The 25,259-nt window shown below is 47.8% G+C and overlaps 1 protein-coding gene across 1 annotated transcript in view; it reads right to left on the reverse strand.

Moving 5' to 3' along the window:
* Positions 1–25,086, reverse strand: part of LOC310788558 (voltage-dependent T-type calcium channel subunit alpha-1H-like) — a gene marked incomplete at both ends in the record, with an annotated part of 117,707 nt that extends 92,621 nt beyond the window's left edge. Inside the window, one exon of the mRNA XM_083650091.1 lies at positions 24,493–25,086. Within this exon, the coding sequence (XP_083506217.1) occupies positions 24,493–25,086 (594 nt within the window). The remainder of the gene's footprint in view (positions 1–24,492) is intronic.
* Positions 25,087–25,259: the final 173 nt, after the last annotated feature.

Consider the following 25,259-nt stretch of genomic DNA (forward strand, 5'->3'; position numbering starts at 1 on the left):
CTCTCTCTCTCCCTAGTGTTTTCTGCTAATTGGTTGTCTTGGGCTCTGTGTCTGTCTGTGAAAACACACTATTTACTTTGGTTCCTAATGTTAAATTTGGAGCTCTTATTCCTCATTGACTTGATGTCTTATGATAACCCGCAGGCTCCAGCCTCTGAACACGGATGACTGACGCTCATGACTCACCACAGCTTTCAATCTCTTTTCTTCCACCTGTTTCTATTCCCTGGCCGTTCCTAAGGCCAGACACTTCCTGTTTGCTTCTGAGTACGATTGGGCTTCTGGACTACTGAGTGGGCTGGTTCAAGCCCGCCGGGTAGTGGCCCCATTGGCCTATTGTCTTGTATTGATGTTCTCTAGACTACATGTACACCTCACTGAAGGTGCAATATGTCAGGTGTACTGTCATGTAGGTGTGCTGCAGATGGTTATGTAGTCTGATCAGTGTTGACAGTGGGTGTGGAACACGGGGGATATGGCACTGGCAGAACTTACTGTTGAGGTGTTGCGGGCCCAATTGAACCAAACATCTGTGATGGGAGGTGCCCACTGGAAACCCCAATGACAAACCCGCTCTCACCCCCCCCCCCCCCCCCCTTATCCGTACATGGACTTGCCTGCGACTCTCGCTCTCAAGCTGTCTAAATCAGCGATACGCACGTATTTACAAGTGTCACAGAAACATTTCAAAGCCACCTACTAGAGCAGAAGGGAGGTGTTTGAAAGCTCGACGCTGCTCATAAATGCCCCTTTTTATCCCAATTCTGTGCTGGTGATATTATTTTTTATACCGAGTTTCCACCAGAGTGGCGCTGTTGAGCGCTGTGACGGCTGGGAGCTCTAACCAGGAAAAAATTATATGGGTAGACGATATAGGGTAGACGATCACGGGACGATGACGTCATACCCGGAAGAGCCCGAAAGGTGCTATATATAACCTCTAATCTATTTGCTGCCCAAGGTTCCCAAGTATTGGAATTCCCTGACTGAAGCGGTCAGGTTCTTCACAGTGTCATCAGCATTATCTTTTAATCACTTCTTAAAGCTAATTTTCCGCACAGACTTTTACATGATTCAACTGGCTTAATGACCGTTTGTCCGTCCGTCCTTCTGTCCGTCCCGCAGGATATCTCAAAAAGTTATGAACGGATTTGTACGAAACTTTGTAGAAAAGTCACAGACTAAGTAAGAACTGATTACATGTCCATGGCCCGGCCACTGTCCAAAAGTGGGCGTGTTCAATCACAAAAACCTGTCTAACTTCCAAATGGATTCACATAACACCACCAAACTTTATATGACGTTTTTCAGAAACTTTCCAAGCACATGCACCAAAAGGGGGCGTGACAATGGGCATGGCCAATCACGTAAAGGCACCTAACTTCAAAACGGATTCATGAAACGCCACAAAACCTTCTAGTACAGTTGGCGGAGGTATATATATGCACCTGTTTAAAGAGCAACTAAACGCCAAATCCAAATTTGTGCTGAAGCCTGAGACCCATGGTGAAACAGGATACTGCAGTGTACGGCATTGGCCATCTGTTATTTGCTGATCTTTGCTGAAGCCCTGCAAAGATTTCGGGCTTGGGGTTTAATTACTCTTTAATCGTTTTTTTTAAACCACATTTGAATTCATTTTCCGTTGCCGATCAGAAGGCCTTTTTTTCCAGCATTTCTTCTCTACAGACACAGTAGAGAGAGACATGTAGACATGTAGAGAGACAGTAGAGAGACACAGTAGAGAGAGACAGGACAGACAGGTCACAGAGACACAGTAGAGAGAGACAGGACAGACAGGTCACAGAGACACGGTAGAGAGAGACAGGGCACAGAGACACAGTAGAGAAAGACAGGACAGACAGGTCACAGAGACACAGTAGAGAGGGACAGGACAGACAGGTCACAGAGACACAGTAGAGAGAGACAGGACAGACAGGTCACAGAGACACAGTAGAGAGAGACAGGACAGACAGGTCACAGAGACACAGTAGAGAGAGACAGGACAGACAGGCCACAGAGACACAGTAGAGAGAGACAGGACAGACAGGTCACAGAGACACAGTAGAGAGAGACAGGACAGACAGGTCACAGAGACACGGTAGAGAGAGACAGGACAGACAGGTCACAGAGACACAGTAGAGAGAGACAGGTCACAGAGACACGGTAGAGAGAGACAGGACAGACAGGTCACAGAGACACAGTAGAGAGAGACAGGGCACAGAGACACAGTAGAGAGAGACAGGACAGACAGGTCACAGAGACACAGTAGAGAGAGACAGGACAGACAGGTCACAGAGACACAGTAGAGAGAGACAGGACAGACAGGTCACAGAGACACAGTAGAGAGAGACAGGACAGACAGGTCACAGAGACACGGTAGAGAGAGACAGGACAGACAGGTCACAGAGACACAGTAGAGAGAGACAGGGCACAGAGACACAGTAGAGAGAGACAGGACAGACAGGGCACAGAGACACAGTAGAGAAAGACAGGACAGACAGGTCACAGAGACACAGTAGAGAGAGACAGGACAGACAGGTCACAGAGACACAGTAGAGAGAGACAGGACAGACAGGTCACAGAGACACGGTAGAGAGAGACAGGTCACAGAGACACAGTAGAGAGAGACAGGACAGACAGGTCACAGAGACACGGTAGAGAGAGACAGGGCACAGAGACACAGTAGAGAGAGACAGGACAGACAGGTCACAGAGACACGGTAGAGAGAGACAGGACACAGAGACACAGTAGAGAGAGACAGGACAGACAGTGCACAGAGACACAGTAGAGAGAGACAGGACAGACAGGTCACAGAGACACAGTAGAGAGAGACAGGACAGACAGGGCACAGAGACACAGTAGAGAGAGACAGGGCACAGAGACACAGTAGAGAGAGACAGGACAGACAGGACACAGAGACACAGTAGAGAGAGACAGGACAGACAGGACACAGAGACACAGTAGAGAGAGACAGGACAGACAGTGCACAGAGACACAGTAGAGAGAGACAGGACAGACAGGGCACAGAGACACAGTAGAGAGAGACAGGACAGACAGGGCACAGATACACAGTAGAGAGAGACAGGACAGACAGGACACAGAGACACAGTAGAGAGAGACAGGACAGACAGTGCACAGAGACACAGTAGAGAGAGACAGGACAGACAGGTCACAGAGACACGGTAGAGAGGGACAGGACAGACAGGTCACAGAGACACAGTAGAGAGGGACAGGACAGACAGGGCACAGAGACACAGTAGAGAGAGACAGGACAGACAGGGCACAGAGTCACAGTAGAGAGGGACAGGACAGACAGGTCACAGAGACACGGTAGAGAGAGACAGGGCACAGAGACACAGTAGAGAGAGACAGGACAGACAGGTCACAGAGACACAGTAGAGAGGGACAGGACAGACAGGTCACAGAGACACAGTAGAGAGGGACAGGACAGACAGGGCACAGAGACACAGTAGAGAGAGACAGGACAGACAGGGCACAGAGACACAGTAGAGAGGGACAGGACAGACAGGTCACAGAGACACAGTAGAGAGAGACAGGACAGACAGGGCACAGAGACACAGTAGAGAGAGACAGGGCACAGAGACACAGTAGAGAGAGACAGGACAGACAGGGCACAGAGACACAGTAGAGAGAGACAGGACAGACAGGTCACAGAGACACAGTAGAGAGAGACAGGACAGACAGGTCACAGAGACACAGTAGAGAGAGACAGGACAGACACACAGTAGAGAGAGACAGGACAGACAGGTCACAGAGACACAGTAGAGAGAGACAGGACAGACAGGTCACAGAGACACAGTAGAGAGAGACAGGACAGACAGGGCACAGAGACACAGTAGAGAGAGACAGGACAGACAGGTCACAGAGACACAGTAGAGAGAGACAGGACAGACAGGGCACAGAGACACAGTAGAGAGAGACAGGGCACAGAGACACAGTAGAGAGAGACAGGACACACAGGGCACAGAGACACAGTAGAGAGGGACAGGAGAGACAGGTCACAGAGATGCGGTGACATGCAGCAAAAAGGCAAAAACTAGTATCTGGGACTATCCAAAATAAATCAACTGTTACCATTAACATCCACCACCTCAAATCTCTATTTCAGAAAGACATCCACGCGCAATGTGGACTTTGTAAAAATGGCACGCAATTTGACCGGCCAACATTTAAATGGAGTATTGAAGCAGTTCACATTCATCCTTTCCACTTTTGGAAAGCCTTCTCCCATGGTTTTTGTGTTGCGTCTTCTGCACGAGGCAGCGAGGCACTGCTTTGTTTACGTCTAGTTGAAGGTCATTTCATTCGTACTCATGCATAAATATGGGCCTCTAAATGTTTGTGTAGCCCTCTGATATTTAAGGCTGTAATGGACTATGCGACGCATACGTAGTCAGCGTGGTGCGTGGATTCTGCTGGGACTGACCTTTTCCCTCCTCTCTCACACAAATATTCATACATAGAGGAATGGAACGGAAATAACCAGCCCGTCCTCACAAGGAAAACAACAACATCGGTCGATTTCCAAGGCGGTTAAAATGATCGATGTATACGAATGCGACCTCTTGCGGTTGTGCAACTGCGCGTGTGCAGAGCATACACCGAAGGCGGGAGCTGTGACCAGGAAGTAGCGGTGGCCTCTGTTGGTCTTTAACGTAACGACGACAGACTGATATTGAAATAACTAGCTAACACATAAGAGTGAAGGCGTGGCATTGACGCACTTTTTAACCCTAACCAAACCATAACCCTAACCTTAACCAAGTTGTTTTACTTGCTGAAACATGACCAGGAAACATGCAGCCGTTTTCAACTAGGAAATCCCCCAGGACACTGCTGCAGTGCTGTGGCATGCCTTTCCCTCATAGGGTGTATCCCCCAGGACACTGATGTGGAGCTGTGGCATGCTTTTCCCTCATAGAGTGTATCCCCCAGGACACTGCTGTGGAGCTGTGGCATGCCTTTCCCTCATAGGGTGTATCCCCCAGCCAGGACACTGCTGTGGACCTGTGGCGTGCCTTTCCCTCATAGGGTGTATCCCCCGGGACACTGCTGTGGACCTGTGGCGTGCCTTTCCCTCATAGGGTGTATCCCCCGGGACACTGCTGCGGACCTGTGGCGTGCCTTTCCCTCATAGGGTGTATCCCCCAGGACACTGCTGTGGAGCTGTGGCGTGCCTTTCCCTCATAGGGTGTATCTGTCCTGCATCTTCCTCGGCCCACCCCTCCCTCCAACCAGCCAACCTCCTTTCCACCATCGATTGACTTTCAACTCCTGGACATTCCACTGAAGCCAGTCTTAAGCAGCATTAAGCGTTGGGGAAGCTGGGTTGTGGTTTTTAAGGACGAGACGAGAAGAGAGGGGGGAAACTCTGACGCTGCATTCTGCCACGGCCTCAGGAGAAATATGCCAATTAATCAGCAAAGAAGAAGAAATAAAATAAAGCCTCGAGTCAGGTCCACTCCACTTCCCCTTTCATCAAATCCAGCCCAACTTCCTCACTTTGCTCACCGCACTCCTCTCTAATGCTAAATACTAAACAAAGCCTACAGGGGGCAGGGCGGCGAGAAGATCCTCCAGAGAGACGAGTCTGTCGTCAGGTCAGCTTGTTATACCGCAGTGGAAAGTTAACCCCTTCATAGACACCTGACGCAGAGCGAGGAAGGAGAGGAGAGGAGGAGCGTCCAGACAGCACAGCACATTTGTATGCATTGCAGCTCGGGCTCAATTTAGAAATGTGCCGTTTGTGCATATTGTGTAAGCCTGCTTCTTTTCACCAATGAGCTTCTTCTCCCAAGATCCCAGCCGCACCCCCTGTCTCTCTATCTCACTGTCTCCAGAGCACTGTGAACGGAAGAAAAGAACACCTGTTAATTGAACCGTGTTTGTTCGTTAACTGACATCCTCTTCTGCCCCTCAGACTTTTCTTTCTGTCGTTGCCCGTCTGCTCTGCTCGTCTCTCCCTTCTAAGACAGGATCTCAGCAAAAATGATGTCTGCTGAGACTTCAATTATAGCGTGTTTCGTTCTCTCTGTTGCTTTACTCCATCTCAGTGATGAAAGCCACAGCAACGGCTCTCTGTAGCAAGAGTTTTAACTTGCACGCACGCTCGCGCACCCGCGCGCGCACACACACACACGGGCGCACACGCACACACACACACGGGTGCACCCGCGCACACGCACGCACACACGCACACACACACACACACACACACACACACACTTGCCACCAGCGTCCTCATTAGGCCGTCCTGCCACTTCAGCACTTCTTTATCCTGGCTAGTGTGAACAGAGCCAGTTTAGATGACACTTGTAGATTTGAATCACTTAGTGTATAAAGTGATGAAGGCGTTTGTGAGTTATTCCTGGGTTTGCTATGTAAATGAAGGAACGCAGATGGTGATGAAGTGATGAAGGCGTTTGTGAGGTCCCTGTACGAGTCAGTCACGCTCCTGTCTGTTGGCTCTTCTTGGTCTGGCATCGCCATGTGCAAAAGCTTTTTCTCCGGTTGAAAATCCAATCACGGGCGCTGATTGGCTAACGCTGTCGTCAGTCATGCACCACAGAAACAGACACAGCTGTGGCCAAAGCAGAGATTGCCTGAAGCAGATAGCAGTTTAACACACAGCCTTACAGCACCGTAGCTACTAACGTTAAGCAGACAAAGTCAGACGACTTTGTACTCTTCATTTTAACCAACGTCTTATCCCGACCTCCCAACGCTGTATGAGAGAGCGGAGCGTACAGCGGGGCAGAGGGTGCGCCCACCCCGGGCCCACTCGTCAGTGAGCCCGGGGCAATAAAAAAAAAAAAAAAATGCATGCCAGGCCAGGCCTGAGTGTGAGAGCAATTCAATCAATAGACAACATTGGTGTGCTTAAAATGAGATATTCCACTAAATATGGCTAAAACAGATTCAAACATGCAAAAAAGGCAAATTTTTCTTCGCCACCGACCTTAATTGGATTTAGCTCCAGCAGGCAGAGCAAGACTGCTGCAGCGGCCCTGCCATGCCGGCCGGTTGCCGTGGACACCTTGGCCTCTAGTGATTGGTTAGGAAAGACCGAAGCCCGTCCCCTCATAGAAATGTTCTGAAGTGACTGCCATCTCAGACCAGAAGAGGAAATGAGTTGACGAGTTTACGATGCGGTGTGAATATCAGGCTAGTCTGTTACTGTAATGATCTCTGAACTAGTGTGAGCCAACCACAAAGTGATTCTGATAGTCATCTGGTTTATTCCCAAAACAGCATGTGCCAAACAAGTGTGATAATCTTTCACGAGCCTCTGTTCCGTTTGCAGTTGGACGATACAGAAATGGTGGCGACAGCATCTATGCGTTATGTAGGCGGCCTACCAGGCTTAAGGATCAATACTTTTGTAATGCTGCAACAGACGTGAAGAGAGACTGGTAGCCATGCTAACCACAAGGCTACTCCCAGCAAACACATGGGTGTGCTGTGTATCTGTGTGATTGTTTTCTTGTTCTCTATCTCTCCCCTATGTCCTTTCCTTCTCTTGTCTCCTTTACTTTTCTGTCCCTCACATCTATTGATTTTAACACAACACTATCATAATTAAACGTCAGTGAATGTGTTGATCTACACCAATAAGGACTTTTTGTTTGTTTTTTATTAGATAATGTTTTGCCTTTATTAGATAGGACAGTACTAGGCAGACAGGAAGGGTGGGGAGAGATGACATGCGGCAGCGGCAAAGGACCACGGGTGGGATTCGAGCCCCGGTCGGCCGCGTGAGGGACCGAGCCTTTGTGGTATCTTAAGATGACGATGCTGCTGTGTTCCTGACCTGTGAGCACTGGTCCTCATCTCCTTCGTTTAGCGTGTGAACTCTCTCAAATCATAATTAATCTGTTGTCATTTCCTTCATCGACAAAGAAGACTGGAGAGGGAATGGTGTGTAGGCTACACTGTAATTGCCCTCCATGTAAACTCGTCACCTCAATTAACGTAATAGGAACGTATCTCATAGGACAACAAGTGGACCAGAGTAGTACAGCCATTTATGGTGGTTGCGGCAGACCATGATCATTATTCCATCATCGGTGGCAACAATATATGTTTATAGTTCCAGCAACGGGCGATATGGCATCTTTGCGAGGATGGTTGCGCCAATCACCTAGCTGGTAAACCAGCCGGTCACGTGAACTCACATTTCATTGTGTTCTGGCCTCAAGCCCTGGGAGGGTATTTGCAGAAATTGCAAAGCGTTCTAGCCAATCAGCGACCCGCCTCGTAGTTGACAACGTCCAAAAGCGTTTTTGGAGCTGCCAGCGTCTTTCTGCAATTCATTCTCTATGTAAGGACGCGCTAGACGTGCTCCTCTTTTAATGAACGCACCTGGCGTTTCAGCGCTGGTGGCGTCTGTTGTTTTTGGAGGAGCGCTGTGGGCGTTTTAAAGCTGAAAAAAGTTGAACATTAGAGGAGAAGCTCCCTGATCGTCTTTTTCACTCCTCCTACCTTTTCTCCTCCTGAGGGATTTTCAACCTCGGCTGCTGCCAGAATTGGCACTAATCTGGCTTTCATGTTGACAGTGAACAACATCAAACAGACAAAACCAGCTGGCCACCGTCCTTGTGGTCGTTGTGTTCTGATCTGTACTGCACGCGACTGCAGGGGAAAGCAAACGGAGTGCAATGGAATGTTTTGTGCACAATGGAAGCGCTCTCAACATGATTTTCAGAGCGTTCTGACTGAAGAAAAATGCTTTTGGTGTGAATCCCCTAATGGCTGCCTCCTTGCCTGTGTGCTAGTGTAGCCCTATGATGTTAATGATGTTTGACATCAATGAAATGTCTAATAACGCCATGGCCAGAGGGCAGGTGTGGGGAACTGAACACACACACACACACACACACACACACGTACACATGATGTACACATGCTTACTCGCAGTCATGGATTCGCATTGCATGCAACATGTGCACACACACACACACACACACACGTATGCAAGGGCATGACGACAGGTCCAGACTAACCACTGTTGACAGGAAACAAGGCTCTCTTGCACCCTCAATCCTTCTCTGACATCCCTCCATCTCTCTCTTCCTCCCTCTCTTCTTCCCTCTCTCTCTCTTCCTCCCTCTCTCTCCCTCTCTTCTTCCCTCTCTCTCTTCCTCCCTCTCTCTCTCTCTTCCTCCCTCTCTCTTCCTCCCTCCCTCGATCCATCTCTCCGTTTTTGTCCTGTTGTCTCATCTTGCTGCCCTCCCAGAACGCCACTTGTCAATTGATGCTAAGTAGCTGTAGCCTCTCTCATTGAAATACATGCTGTTAGCTTACAGATGTGTTTTGCCCTACATTAGCCTGTCCCACTCCCCAGGCTTACAGGGTTAGAGCTCGATGATCTGCAAAGACCTCTGAAGGCCCTGCCAGCTGGAGAGCAGCCACAGCTCCTCCGGCTGGGGGCCTTTCGCTTCTTAAATGTGCTGTACTGCAGGTACTGCTGCGCTGCTTTACTATCCTGCTTTACTATGCTGCCAGTACTCTCGCTGGCCAGCCTCCCCTCCCTTCAGACTCTCCTCCCTTCCATGAGAGGAGTCTGGCGGCGCAGGTCTCCATTGTGGAATTGCGATGGGCGGCGCTTAGCGGCAGTGCCCTTAGAAAATAGTTTCCAACAATCCATTTTCCATTTTCAGCATGTAGCAACGAGCTAGCGTGCAGGTTTCTGACGTTAGCTTGCTAGCTTTAGCGTTGTTGTTTTCACTGAGGCGGCAGAGCACTGTTTACAGTGACACACAGGGAGGAGGGAGCAGAAGCCGCTCTGATTGACATATAATATTTCTCTCTCTCTCTCTCTCTCTCTCTCTCTCATCTATTTTAATACTTTCTCTCTTTATTAAAGTTGTTTTATCCTGTATTTGTAAAGTGCCTTTGAGCACGGTCAAAAGCAACAGTGAACAGTGAAGCACTATATAATATACATTACATTACTAAACATACAATGAGTATTAATGTTCTGTAATTCTACTCATATTCTAATATTTCTTATATTTCCATTCTTGTACTTATTAAACAATAATTAGAGAGAGACCATGATGATGCCAGCCTTAACATGAGATATTCCTCTAAATCTGGTTTCAAACGGACAAAATTTCAAATGTAAAACGGCCAATTTTTCAAATGTGTGTCTCCTGCAGAAGTGGCCCCCTCAGAGCTAAAAGTCAAACTCCGCCTATGACTACAGGTAACTAACAACAATCTATCCTTACCTTTTCTTCCAGTTTAATAAAGTTAAGCAAATATTCCCAGCTGTGCTTCGCTTGTGAAGTTGAATTAGCCTCGCCGAATGCGAGTTGGATGGAGCACAGCGTGTCAATAGCTGTAGTCTGCTTTTAATTAGTCTCGCTGGCCAGCCTCCTCTCCCTTCCATCCGAGGAGTCTGGTGCAGCAGGTCTCCATAGTGGGATTGCGATGGGCGGCGCTTAGCGGCAGTGGCCTTGGAAAATAGTTTCAAACAATCCAACTTGCCGTTTTCAGCGTATAGCAACGAGCTAGCGTGTAGGTTTCTGCCGTTAGCTTGCTAGCTAGTTAGCGTTGTTGTTTTCACTGAAGCGGCAGGGCACCGTTTACAGTGACACACAGGGAGGAGGGAGCGGAAGCCGCTCTGATTGACATGGTCAGAGCCAATGACAGAGCTTCTTAAGCGGGAGTGGCAATCCGGCAGTGCAGTGGGGAGCAGCTGTAATACAGTACTTTACCGTTGCAACGCTGTTACTCCAGTTGAAGCATCACTTTATAGTTACTTCTCTTAACGGATCAGTCGTTCTTTAGCCTCTTTAAAGTGGAACTAAACCACAAACCTACAAACCTACCTCAATGTTGGTCTTTGGTGCCAGGTGATGTCACCAGCTGTTGTACGCTGCCTTTTAGACACAAAATAGCTGCTGTGAAAAAGGCCCATTGATCAATTTGCTCAAGGACCCCTGGTGGTCCCCGGACCCCATGTTGAGAACCACTTGCAATGAATGAGGGTTGACAACTTCCATTCCATTTAGGTGTTCCAGTGCTGGGGCCCTCATTAATGTTTCGGTTGCACCTGTGTTTACCCTGCCTTTTAGACACAAAATGCCTGCTGTGAAAAAAGGACTAAGTTAACCCACGTCATGACCCTTTTGATCATAGTTTCACTGTTACCTCTCTAGTACCTACAGTATGACATGAGAACTGACAGTGCTCTGAGTATGGGTACATCATTACTGAGTTCTCCCTGAGTTTCTCATCCTATCTCTGCAGTTATCTGGCATTCACTTTGTACTGTTTAAAAAGAGACCACCATCTGGGTGGTATCAGTTGAAGAGGATGGCAGAGTCTACTGGGCCAGCCCAGCAGCACGATTTCAGGCTTTCTTCCATGTTGTGGCACTTTAAATTGGCAAATCCATTAGGAGGTGACAAGATGATCATTCTAAAAGTTTCCTCACTGAATGTGCTGGGAGAGAGGCTCTGCTGGGAGCCTGGCTCTGCTCTTGTTCTTGCAGTGTGGAAGAAGAGCTGGATTTGAAGAAGGAGACCATGGGTCACTGCATGATGTATGCTCGTTTGCATATGAATATGGTACAGGGGGCTGCGCCGTGTATGGGAAGTGCTGCCGAAAAAAAAGCAAAGCGAGCCTCTAAATGAGCCATTTGGACTTCCACAACTTTGTGGTGTCACAAAGGTTCGTTCATTATCATTTTTGTAAGAAATAATAATGGCAATAACTAACATTTATTTTATTTTCTCTCTAAAGCGGTTGTCTTTGCTTATTAGACACAACAAGCCGACAGTCGGCCATGTCTGGGCATCTGTCGCTTTAGTATTTGCGGTGTGTCCCACACCGTTGGCTCTAGTCTGCTCTGACGGCGGCTTTTCGGGCAGATTCAACATGGTGAAGTGGCGTCGGGTCGTTGGTGAGAGAAATCACTCTGATCGGCTGGTCAGGGGTAGAGAAATCACTCTGATTGGCTAGTCAGGGGTAGAGAATTGTGATTCGTGATTTGTGCTGTGGTGATTTGTGCTGCGGTGATTTGTGCTGCGGTGATTTGTGCTGTAGTGATTTGTGCTGTAGTGATTTGTGCTGTGGTGATTTGTGCTGTAGTGATTTGTGCTGTAGTGATTTGTGCTGTAGTGATTTGTGCTGTAGTGATTTGTGCTGTGGTGATTTGTGCTGTGGTGATTTGTGCTGTAGTGATTTGTGCTGTAGTGATTTGTGCTGTAGTGATTTGTGCTGTAGTGATTTGTGCTGTGGTGATTTGTGGTGATTTGTGCTGTGGTGATTTGTGCTGTGGTGATTTGTGCTGTGGTGATTTGTGCTGTCGTGTTCCAATGCGACTCTTTGGCGCCGACACGAGACGTGCGGGGACGTATCGGTCGGCCTCTAGTTGCCGCTCATCCTTTCACGTGTTTGTCAGTTTGTCAGCATCTTTAGAGAGATGATGGCGTCAAAACGAAATTGAGGGTGTTTTTGATACACGAGACCACACATAGCTTTGAATGAACCTCATGCAAATATAGAATACAACACTGGAAAGCTATGGGACCTTTAACACTGTTCCCCAGAGTCCCAAAAGGTGGCTCGATTTGTTCCTTTTGAGAAGTTTGAAGAAGGTTCTGAAAAGTCGCTAAGTCCAGCAGAAAAAGACAAGTTGGCAACAGAGTTTTTGTTGTTGTTGTCATCCTCAGAGGAGAGCCTACAAGGTTCAGGCGTGTCATTGTCATTTACTGTTTTCATAATGTGTGTGTTGAAGCCCTATGATACTATAACAGCCATTACTTGACTGAACTTGACTTGCTGGATTGTTGCCCATTTAAATCCCTACGGGGAAAAGGTGTGCAGCGGACTGACACACTCGCCCCCCCCCCCTCGCCACCAGCAAATTCAGATGTTGTTGAGTGAGCCGAGTAAAGCGCAGCTCCCAGCTCTCAGCCTGTCTCTCTGTGGGTGTGGAAAACAGTCTACATGCTCAGTCTGTCTCTCTGTGGGTGTGGAAAACAGTCTACATGCTCAGCCTGTCTCTCTGTGGGTGTGGAAAACAGTCTACATGCTCAGTCTGTCTCTCTGTGGGTGTGGAAAACAGTCTACATGCTCAGTCTGTCTCTCTATGGGTGTGGAAAACAGTCTACATGCTCAGTCTGTCTCTCTGTGGGTGTGGAAAACAGTCTACATGCTCAGCCTGTCTCTCTATGGGTGTGGAAAACAGTCTACATGCTCAGTCTGTCTCTCTGTGGGTGTGGAAAACAGTCTACATGCTCAGTCTGTCTCTCTGTGGGTGTGGAAAACAGTCTACATGCTCAGCAAATCTTGCCCGGGTAAATCAAAGTGACCAACAATAATAACAAGTGACTGACCTCCCTGGGGCCCGAAGCAAAATTCTGCTAACAGGCCCTCCTACCTGACCCGTGAGCCATGTAAACCTTTGCTATCCCCACACAGTCACACCTGACACCCCAGTGCTCCCACTACAATCCACCCTCATTTAAAACAGTTTGCTCCATCTGTCGGTCTAAGAATAAGTAGACCTACAGTATACAGAACAGAATGAGGCATAAGCTATAAAAAACAATATTTATCGAATTAACTATTTTCTATACAATCTTAAGGTAAATGAATATTAACATTGACATAAATAAGAAATTGTCCTCTGGCTGATGATCCGGCATTTCCTCTAGATACTGACAAACTTAAAGGGGGACTAACCCCCCAGATATGTATCAGAACAGTGATTTGAAAATACCTATGGAAAAAAACAAGAAATGACATATGCTCTTGTCTATACTAAACTCTTTGGCTGTGTTCAAGTCAAGATTTTTTTTCGGAAATGGACGCCATTACAGTTTGCCTACTGCCTCAAAAATAATTTATTTGAGAGGGGCAATATCTTTTATAAATATCAACAACTAGCCAACGCTGGTGGCATGTATGGAAAGACTGTTGCTCAAAATGGTTGAAAGTTATATCAATTTGGCCATTCAGTGGCGAACTAGAAATGTAATTATTTTTGTCCCATTTTGTCCCATGTGTGTGTGCGTGGCTTGTCTAAACTTACGTTAAAAGAGCCTCGCTGCTCGCAGCACACAGCACAGTGAGGACAAATCTCTCGCTCTGGGGTAACACAATGCGAGATTTCTCCACGTCATTCCCTCGTACAACTAGCGATAAACCGCGCAATGAAATCCGTTTATAATTTGCGTTTTGGGGCTTTTCGTGATTCTTGTTAAAAGTTACTGCAGCGCAGGGCAGTGTCAGACCTCCATGTGAAGAGCTCCGCCCGCGCGTCCCCGCTGCCTGAGCACACAGCAGCTCGTACTCGCGCTCTAAAAGGCAGGGTGCCTACGAGCTGCTGCCTGGCAGGCAGAAAGGGCTCCAGACTCGGTGTGATAATCCTCTAACAGCATTTGAGCTTATTCAGGTAAGATATTTATAATGTAATGACACATTCAGCGATAAACTGTCTACAATGAAGACATATGTCAAATATGACAACGTGGTGTTCAGTATTTTAAGAGCACAGGAGCTACTTGCTTGATCAAACGGTCAAACCCAATCCGCGCAGCAAAACACACACGAGTCAACGTGGAGGAGCACAGACACACCAGCTGCTGCTGCGCGCCCCCAGGAGCTTGGCGCTAGTGCATGAGGTTTACAGTACGACTCTCTCCCGCCCGCTCCCGCCTGCCTGGGCTGGAGACAGCTGCTTCCAACTTGGACTGATAATATATACATCATCATTCGAGCTTATCCAGGTAAGATATTAATAAAGTAGTGACACATTCAGCGGGAAACTAACTATAATTAAGACATGTGCCAACTTTGACGACGTTTGGTTCAGTATTTTAAGAGCAAACTTCAATAGGAATAGGCTTGGAGTTCTGAGGAGCCGAAAGGGTACAGGGGGGGTAGGGGAGTAATTATCTTGAAATCCCATAGTCTTTGGGAACACTGTGACGTCAGTGTGTTCCTAATATCCCATTCATTTGAGAAAAGAAAAAAAAAGCAGTGTTGGACCCTTAGAGGGCGCTTATGCCAGATATGCTGCTGAAAAATGATACAAATGGTATGGCAACAGTTTGGTGTCAAATGTGGAAATTCTGACCAGAATTCTTCACACATCACCCCCAAAGTCATATATATTGGTTAAAAGCTGAAAAAAGTGTTTTGGGGGTTAGTTACACTTTAAGCATAGCGGCTGTAAATTGTAGATAGCAATTCTATTCTTATTTTCATCAGCTGCATCAAGCCCATTCAAACCAGCTCCCCAGATTTCCTTTGACATTTTCAAATGTAAAATCATTAGTCAGAGTTGTAATTAAACCTTGACAGAGATTACATTGTTGTTTGAAGTTGCTGCTGTAAAGCGTGAGTTCTATTTGGTGCTTTTACTCATAGAAGCATATTGACGCACAACGCAGTTATTCTGTTCCGAGATGCAATCTACAAACTGTGTTGCCTGTTGGCGTTGATCAAATGTAATAAATAGTTGTTTTGTCAGGCACAAAGAGAGAGAGAGAGAGAGCACATAATACAATGCTCTTACCATTAGACTCATCAGAGAGAGAGAGAGAGAGAGAGAGAGAGAGAGAGCACATAATACAATGCTCTTACCATTAGACTCATCAGAGAGAGAGAGAGAGAGAGAGAGAGAGAGAGAGAGAGAGAGAGAGCACATAATACAATGCTCTTACAATTAAGCCGTTTTCCCACATGCGTACCGGAAAATTACCTGTAAGTCAATATCAGACATTTCCCTTCACACTTCGGCTCGCGCATGTGGGAATCTATCAGCGAATTTGCCTGTATGTTGGGGGGCGGGGCGGCACTACAGAGCGGGTGGGGAGTGACGTGTCGGCAAAACTCCGAATGGTGAAATAAGTTTGCTTGTTTATCCGTTCACCTGCGTCGCGTCGAAGCACTTTTTACAGACTGGCTTCGTTTGATGTGTCCGGGCTTGCCTTCGCAGTCGGCAACGTAAGCAAAATACTTCCACATTTCGCTTCGTGCATTTGCTTCGTCTGTGTCCCTGTCGGGCTGTGACTGAAGGAGAAGGAGGACTGTGGCCACAGAGAGCGAGCAGGCAGGAGAGAGGAGAGGAGAGAGGGGAAAATCAGCACGCCCACACATTATTATCACAAGATCATTTCGCCAGTTTGCTTTAATGTGCGCGAATGATTAGATTATGCCCGCTGGAACATTAAGCAACGTGTGTACACCTCGCCCATGAGAATGTCGCGGGAAATGACTGGACCCGTTCTACACTTAAGTCCGCTATCGCGCATACCGCTCTTCTGACTGCCTCGAAACTGGTGAAATCTCCGCGATGACGGGCTCGCGCTTATACCGGCACGACGACTTTCTCACATGCAGGCATTAGACCACGTTCCGGTCATTTAGCGGTACAAAGCGCATGTGGGAAAAGGGCTTTAGACTCATCAGAGAGAGAGAGAGAGAGAGAGAGAGAGAGAGAGAGAGAGAGAGAGAGCACATAATACAATGCTCTTACCATTACTCATCAGAGAGAGAGAGAGAGAGAGAGAGAGAGAGAGAGAGAGAGAGAGAGAGAGCACATAATACAATGCTCTTACAATTAGACTCATCAGAGAGAGAGAGAGAGAGAGAGAGAGGATGGGAGAGAGAGAGAGAGCACATAATACAATGCTCTTACCATTAGACTCATCAGAGAGAGAGAGAGAGAGAGAGAGAGAGCACATAATACAATGCTCTTACCATTAGACTCATCAGAGAGAGAGAGAGAGAGAGAGAGAGCACATAATACAATGCTATTACAATTAGACTCATCAGAGAGAGAGAGAGAGAGAGAGAGAGAGAGAGAGGATGGGAGAGAGAGAGAGAGCACATAATACAATGATCTTACCATTAGACTCATCAGAGAGAGAGAGAGAGAGAGAGAGAGAGAGAGCACATAATACAATGCTCTTACCATTAGACTCATCAGAGAGAGAGAGAGAGAGAGAGAGAGAGAGCACATAATACAATGCTCTTACCATTAGACTCATCAGAGAGAGAGAGAGAGAGAGAGAGAGAGAGCACATAATACAATGCTCTTACCATTAGACTCATCAGAGAGAGAGAGAGAGAGAGAGAGAGAGAGAGAGAGAGAGAGAGAGCACATAATACAATGCTCTTACCATTAGACTCATCATACAGAGAGAGAGAGAGAGAGAGAGCACATAATACAATGCTCTTACCATTAGACTCATCAGAGAGAGAGAGAGAGAGAGAGAGAGAGAGAGCACATAATACAATGCTCTTACCATTAGACTCATCAGAGAGAGAGAGAGAGAGAGAGAGAGAGAGAGAGCACATAATACAATGCTCTTACCATTAGACTCATCATACAGAGAGAGAGAGAGAGAGAGAGAGAGAGAGAGCACATAATACAATGCTCTTACCATTAGACTCATCAGAGAGAGAGAGAGAGAGAGAGAGAGAGAGAGCACATAATACAATGCTCTTACCATTAGACTCATCAGAGAGAGAGAGAGAGAGAGAGAGAGAGAGAGAGAGAGAGAGAGAGAGGGGAACACAAAAGGAGCGAGCGAGATAGCGAAGCAGGTGGGAGAGCGAGGAGATAAGAGTGATCCAACAAAAAAGTGGCAAAATGCAGCGAGAGAAGAGTCATTAATCTTTAGATGGCCCCTCCTCTCTCCTTCCAAATTGCCCGCTATTTATAGGCAGACAGCACTGGGGTCTCAGGGATGATCTCATTGGCCCAGAGAGAGGTCAGGGGTCAAGTGATTTAACTCCAATCGGAGACTGTGTGTCTCATCTCTCCTCTATGTGTGCAGTGCCAGTGTGTGCGCACGCAAAATGATTTAACTCGGCTCTGTGTGTGTGTGTGTGTGTGTGTGTGTGTGTGTGTGTGTCTCCTGCGACTTCATTATCCAAACCGGAGAGTCGCACACTGAGGCAGCAGAATCACCTTTTAATGGGACTATTCTCAACTAAATGGAAAGTAAAGAGATGAGGGCTGCACACACACACAATACACAATATGTTCAAGCTAAGTGAGACGTTTGCATAGAGAAGTCATGTAACCCATTGTTTATAAACACACTGTTTATAAACACACTGTTTATAAACACAATGTTTAAAAAACCGCATTGTTTATAAACACATTGTTTATGAACACATTGTTTATAAACACATTGTTTATAAACACATTGTTTATAAACACATAGTTTATAAACACATTGTTTATGAACACATTGTTTATAAACACATAGTTTATGAACACAATGTTTATAAACACATTGTTTATAAACACAATGTTTATAAAGACATCTGGACACGACAGCCGTTAGCTGTGCTGCAGCTAATTATGGAACGGCGACATTATTGTCAAAACAGCGCAATAGAATTTGTGTGGTGTGGCGTGGAGAGCCGCTGGGATCCTGTTCAGCGACAGGTCAGTCGGCAGCAGCGTTCAGCGGGTGACAGGGATTGACAGCGGGAGGAAGGAAAAAAGAGAAAAACGCACTCGAACTGCAGAAGTTTAGAATGAGAAGTGACAGCGGGTGACATTTATGTGTAGGTGGAGATGACAGAACAGGGGATTTAGGACGACAACGGTTCCTAATGTTCCAGAAAGTGGAGCAGCGCCGCTCGCTAGCTGATGTGTACCGGTAACACTTTATATTAAAGGAACACTCCGCCAATTTTCAACCAGCTTTATATCATTACAAAATCAGTAGTCTGACTGGGTGGAAGCAGCATGGTGGACTTTAACTCTCTCATTGGTGCCGACCATCTGAGTCGGTGCCGGTTGGAAATCCCATTACGCTCCCTGCAAGCTCTGCATTGGCTCTGACCCGCTCTGACTGCGGCTGTGACTATATTTCGATTTCCTTTCCACGCCCCCCGTGTCGAATCTGTATGCCTCTGCTGCTGTACGTGCGACGCTGCCTTTGAAACAATAACAGCAGCAGCGCTAGTCGCTAGCTCGTTGCTACACGCTAAAACGATTGATGTGGATTATGCAATGAAGCAGCCTGCATGGTGGCTGTAAACAGCCTTTTTCCCCTCTAGTTCACAATAGAAAGCGTCCCCAGCCCCTTTGCTGGGAGAGTCGGACAAGTGAGACTACAAAATCGTACAGTATATCAGAAAACTGTAAACGGTTTTGCAGACATGCATTTAGTTGAACAGTTATTGAGAGTTGATTTGAGTGAAGTTGTGGACCAGTGATGTCATTCATGCACAAATGACATCACTGGTCCGCAACTTAAAGTCCCTGGAAACCAGAAATATTTCTTTATTATTTAGCATTTTGAGTTCATCACATCACAGGACCCTATGTTAATAAGCCACCAGCCAAATTTGAACGATGATGAATGTCGCAAAGTATATAAATTTAGGTTTGACAGTCATGGCAAAAGTCATGAGAATCAATTAGTTTTTAGAGTGTATTTTCTCCCGCGGACTGTGTGGGCGTGTCCCGTCTGCAGCAAGGAAATTTCTCTCTGTCTCCCTCTCTCGAGAAGGAGAGAGAGAGAAGATAAGAGAGATTGGGTGTGTGTGTGTGTGTGTGTGTGTTCGCGCGTTGCTCCGCACATAGCGTACTGAGAGGAAGAGATCTCTGTCCGTTCTTTGCCCCCACAGCGCTCGCTCAGTGTCTGTCTGTCTCCCTCCCACTTTGTGTGCTGTGTGCTTCTCTCTCTCTCTCGGGACTAGTGAGAGAGAGAGAGAGCAGCATAGCGCTCGACACAGCCTGGTGACGCAAGGTTACTCACACACACACACACACACAGTAGGGCGGGTTGCGCGCGTGTACAAAGGTTATATAGAGCTTATGACGTCATAAGCTCCTGCATTTTAGAACGTCGCGCACTGCTCTCTTCAATGAGGAAGTACCTTGTAGAAGCTTGTAGAAAAGTGTAGATTTTAAGGCTTTGGGTTGAAAGTAATGTATAATAATTTCGGATGCACACAATTACTAACATAAGACCCTAAATAACATAGTTAGAACGTTTTTGTGGATTTTGGTTTCCAGGGACTTTAACTAAAATCAACTGTCAATAACTGTCAAACTAAATGAATACCTGCCAAACTGTTTACAGTTTTCTGATGATTTTGTAATGAAACAAAGCTGGTTGAAAATGGGCGGAGTGTTGCTTTAAGGTACACATATTCACCATTAGTTGCTACGGAGGCTGTTTGGGTTCAAAAAGGACAATGGAGATGAATTAACATGACCACCTAAATCCATCATGTTAATGTACCAGATTAGCCATCCAGGCTCATTTTCATCTGCAGTCCCTGGCATAGGTGTTCAATGTGGGAGGCGGGGCCTCCCCAGGGAGCTCCAAGCACTTTCAGGGGAGGCTCAGTGAATGGAGTGAAAAAATGTTACATTAGTTATATAAAGGCGCTCACATGGAATAGCCTAAATGTGTGTGATAGATAGCTCAGAGTAGATATAGTTGTGATATCGTAACCTTTTTTCAGTTTAAAGTTTCAGAGTCAGAAACAATAAATGCCGACAGACCTTTTTGAATGTATTTGGTGTAGTCTGAAGTATACAGCAATATCAGGCTATGCTGGCTCAATTGTTGAGTGTCTATATGGGGATCAAAGTCTCCGACTTTGAAAACCCCTGTTCTAAGACATTCCGACTTCATCTACTACAGCCGCCAAAGTGTCGATTCCATTCGATTTGGTGGGCAGGAACCATCAGACAGTCCCCATCACACACACATCGCCGCCTCGCTGAATGTCCAATAAGCTAATGGAGCCTGGTAGCTCATACAGTCACAGGCACACACACACACACACACGCGCACGCACACACACAGGAAGAAAAATGCTCCAAATGTGTGGGGAGTGAAATTGATGTGGAGGCTTAAAAAGTTTGCCCATGCAGCCCCCTCATCAGTGTCTCTGTGCTGGACTCCGGCTGCCTGGGGGTGATGCCCATGCAGCCCCCTCATCAGTGTCTCTGTGCTGGACTCAGGCTGCCTGGGGGTGATGCCCATGCAGCCCCCTCATCAGTGTCTCTGTGCTGGACTCAGGCTGCCTGGGGGTGATGCCCATGCAGCCCCCTCATCAGTGTCTCTGTGCTGGACTCAGGCTGCCTGGGGGTGATGCCCATGCAGCCCCCTCATCAGTGTCTCTGTGCTGGACTCAGGCTGCCTGGGGGTGATGCCCATGCAGCCCCCTCATCAGTGTCTCTGTGCTGGACTCAGGCTGCCTGGAGGTGATGCCCATGCAGCACCCTCATCAGTGTCTCTGTGCTGGACTCAGGCTGCCTGGGGGTGATGCCCATGCAGCCCCCTCATCAGTGTCTCTCTGCTGGACTCAGGCTGCCTGGGGGTGATGCCCATGCAGCCCCCTCATCAGTGTCTCTGTGCTGGACTCAGGCTGCCTGGGGGTGAAAACCCTCAAACCATCAGCTTCATCATCTCATCCGCTCTTCACCCGCCATAGTGTGTGTGTGTGTGTTGGGTGACAATGCCTGCTGGCTCTACTGTCCAAAGAGGCGCGCACGCACGCACGCACGCACGCACGCACACACACACACACACACGCACACACACACACACAGCACATTTATATCAACCTACAAGCACACGTTTGGGGGGTTGTACTGTAGTTTAATACGGCACGGTGTGAGTTTATGTGCACGGTTTTATAGGTTGATATAGTACAAATTGTTCCACAACTGCTGCAGTAAAGACGGTTTTTATGCCTCGCTGAAAATGAATCCTCCTCCTTGACAGTCACAATATATGGCAGGGGCAGAGAGGTCAGAGGGTGAGGGAGGCAGAGAGGTGAGAGGGTGAGGGAGGCAGAGAGGTGAGAGGGTGAGGGAGGCAGAGAGGTGAGAGGGTGAGGGAGGCAGAGAGGTGAGAGGGTGAGGGAGGCAGAGGTGAGGGAGGCAGAGAGGTGAGAGGGTGAGGGAGGCAGAGAGGTGAGGGAGGCAGAGAGGTGAGGGAGGCAGAGGTGAGAGGGTGAGGGAGGCAGAGAGGTGAGAGGGTGAGGGAGGCAGAGAGGTGAGAGGGTGAGGGAGGCAGAGGTGAGAGGGTGAGGGAGGCAGAGAGGTGAGAGGGTGAGGGAGGCAGAGAGGGTGAGGGAGGCAGAGGTGAGAGGGTGAGGGAGGCAGAGGTGAGAGGGTGAGGGAGGCAGAGAGGTGAGAGGGTGAGGGAGGCAGAGGTGAGAGGGTGAGGGAGGCAGAGAGGTGAGAGGATGAGGGAGGTCAGAGGGTGAGGGAGGCAGAGAGGTGAGAGGGTGAGGGAGGCAGAGAGGTCAGAGGGTGAGGGAGGCAGAGAGGTGAGAGGGTGAGGGAGGCAGAGAGGTCAGAGGGTGAGGGAGACAGAGAAGTCAGAGGGTGAGGGAGGCAGAGAGGTGAGAGGATGAGGGAGGCAGAGAGGTGAGAGGGAGGCAGAGAGGTGAGAGGGTGAGGGAGGCAGAGAGGTCAGAGGGTGAGGGAGGCAGAGAGGTGAGAGGGTGAGGGAGGCAGAGAGGTGAGAGGGTGAGGGAGGCAGAGAGGTGAGAGGGAGGCAGAGAGGTGAGAGGGTGAGGGAGGCAGAGAGGTGAGAGGGTGAGGGAGGCAGAGAGGTGAGAGGGTGAGGGAGGCAGAGAGGTGAGAGGGTGAGGGAGGCAGAGAGGTCAGAGGGTGAGGGAGGCAGAGAGGTGAGAGGGAGGCAGAGGTGAGAGGGTGAGGGAGGCAGGGGCACTCTTCCTACACTCAGTCATCATCACCTCTCCACTCTATGCATGTAGTTCATACTGACTTTAACTCCTCCAAGGACCTATGAACCACGCACACACAATCATACAGTCTTGCACACACACAGAGCTACTGTAGGAAGTGCAGCACTGCCCCCTAATGGTAGGCTTGGTTTTCCTTTCATCTCTCTCGTCATTATGCATCCCAGCCTCCAGTGCACCACTGCTTCTCTTACCTCACTTCTCCTCCAGTGTGTGTATGTGTGTATGTGTGTGTGTGCGCGCACATGTGTGTGTGTCCCGATACACCTCAGGAGCACAATAGCCCACAGAGTGTCGGTGTATTGGACATGCTGTCCACTAGTTTTAGATTTCATCTTGTCCGCTACCTATTCCCAGCCTGCTCTCCTGAATAACATGTTGGCATTTTACATTTCTGCAAAACAACAAAAAACAGATACATTGAACAGATAAGTCAACATATGTGAACCACACATACGTTGCATATCAACATTTCTATATAGGCTAAATGATGTGTATATCAACATTATACATGTCATATAGGCTGCTATTGAAATTGCGCAGTGGCGAGTAAAGGTGTTGTGGTCCGGGTGGATTGACGGGGTAGTAAAGGTGTTGTGGTCCGGGTGGATTGACGGCAGGGCCGTAGCCAGGGTTCCGAAATAGGGGAGGTCCACGGGCGCCGCCGAAAAAATATTGAGTTTTTTTTTTTCCTTTTTAAGCCATATTTAGAGTAATATATCATTTTAAATCAACATTAGGATTATACTGTTGTGATGTCATTATTCAGTATATTCTCTTTCATGTCACCACCTGCTCAGCTCTCCTGTCAACATAATTGTAACTAACAAACACAAACTGTTTTAGCCAAATTCATATCAAAATGACACCTACAAACACAGGTACACAACCCAAGCCGTACACAACACACAAAGTCATCATCGATAATAAAAAAAACATACAGAGGGACATTTATTTATTCCTGATAGGAACGATTGAAAAATAAAATAAAATATATTATGTTGTTTTTACCTTTACACCACCTCTTTTTGTTACTTATTGGGTCATGAAACTGAAACCATGCATATAGCCACCTGCATACCTGACTTCGGGAGCTTGGCAATTGGCATCATGCATGATTAGCCAGTAGCATCCCAACATGTCACACAGGTAACATTACTTAAGAGACAGACTAGACACTTACTTTCTTGGTTGTTGCTAAAAAATCTGTTAGTGTCACTCACTGTCTGTCGTTCACTGTCTCGCAGCTCGCTCACCTTCAATTATCTCGCCAGGCAGACAGACAGTCATCACTCACCACCAGGGGCGGACTGGGATCATAATTCAGGCCGGGCATTAGATACCAAGCAGGCCAGGCCGATACGGGCCGACGCGCGTGAAAAAATTTGGGGCGTTTGAAGCTCAATTTGGGCCGTTTGAAGCCCAATTTGGGCCGTTTGAAGCCAGATTTGAGCCGTTTGAAGCCCTATTTGGGTCGTTTAATGCCAGATTTGGGCCGTTTGAAGCCTGATTTGGGCCGTTTGAAGCCCAATTTGGGCCAAGTCCAATTTTACAATGAGATGCACCCACTTTAAACCTGAATAAAGTAATAAAACCACTAGTAAACCAGTAGGCGGCGCCTGGCCTGCTGTTCAGTGAGTGGCCTGGCCTGGCCTGCAAAAAAAAAAAAAAATTTTTTTGGCAGGCTGAAATATTAGGGGAGGTCCGGACCTCCCCGTCCTCATAGCTAGCTACGGCCCTGACGGGGTAGTAAAGGTGTTGTGGTCCGGGTGGATTGACGGGGTAGTAAAGGTGTTGTGGTCCGGGTGGATTGACGGGGTAGTAAAGGTGTTGTGGTCCGGGTGGATTGACGGGGTAGTAAAGGTGTTGTGGTCCGGGTGGATTGACGGGGTAGTAAAGGTGTTGTGGTCCGGGTGGATTGACGGGGTAGTAAAGGTGTTGTGGTCCGGGTGGATTGACGGGGTAGTAAAGGTGTTGTGGTCCGGGTGGATTGACGGGGTAGTAAAGGTGTTGTGGTCCGGGTGGATTGACGGGGTAGTAAAGGTGTTGTGGTCCGGGTGGATTGACGGGGTAGTAAAGGTGTTGTGGTCCGAGTGGATTGACGGGGTAGTAAAGGTGTTGTGGTCCGGGTGGATTGACGGGGTAGTAAAGGTGTTGTGGTCTGGGTGGATTGACGGGGTAGTAAAGGTGTTGTGGTCCGGGTGGATTGACGGGGTAGTAAAGGTGTTGTGGTCCGGGTGGATTGACGGGGTAGTAAAGGTGTTGTGGTCCGAGTGGATTGACGGGGCAGGGGGTAGTAAAGGTGTTGTGGTCCGGGTGGATTGACGGGGTAAACATGCCTTTCACATGGGAGGCTGTTTCCCAGCGTGTTCAAAGTCTACATTTCAACCGCGCGTCATATTTAACGTTTTTATTTGGATTTAAAGGAGATTTATTTTATTTTGTTTACAACCTGGACCTTATTTCCAGCTTTATTTATGCTTTATAGCTCAGCCAGAAAAGGAATTTTT

This window comes from Poromitra crassiceps, assembly GCF_964638095.1.
Source record: "Poromitra crassiceps genome assembly, chromosome: 13".
In the NCBI taxonomy this organism is placed as follows: domain Eukaryota; kingdom Metazoa; phylum Chordata; class Actinopteri; order Beryciformes; family Melamphaidae; genus Poromitra; species Poromitra crassiceps.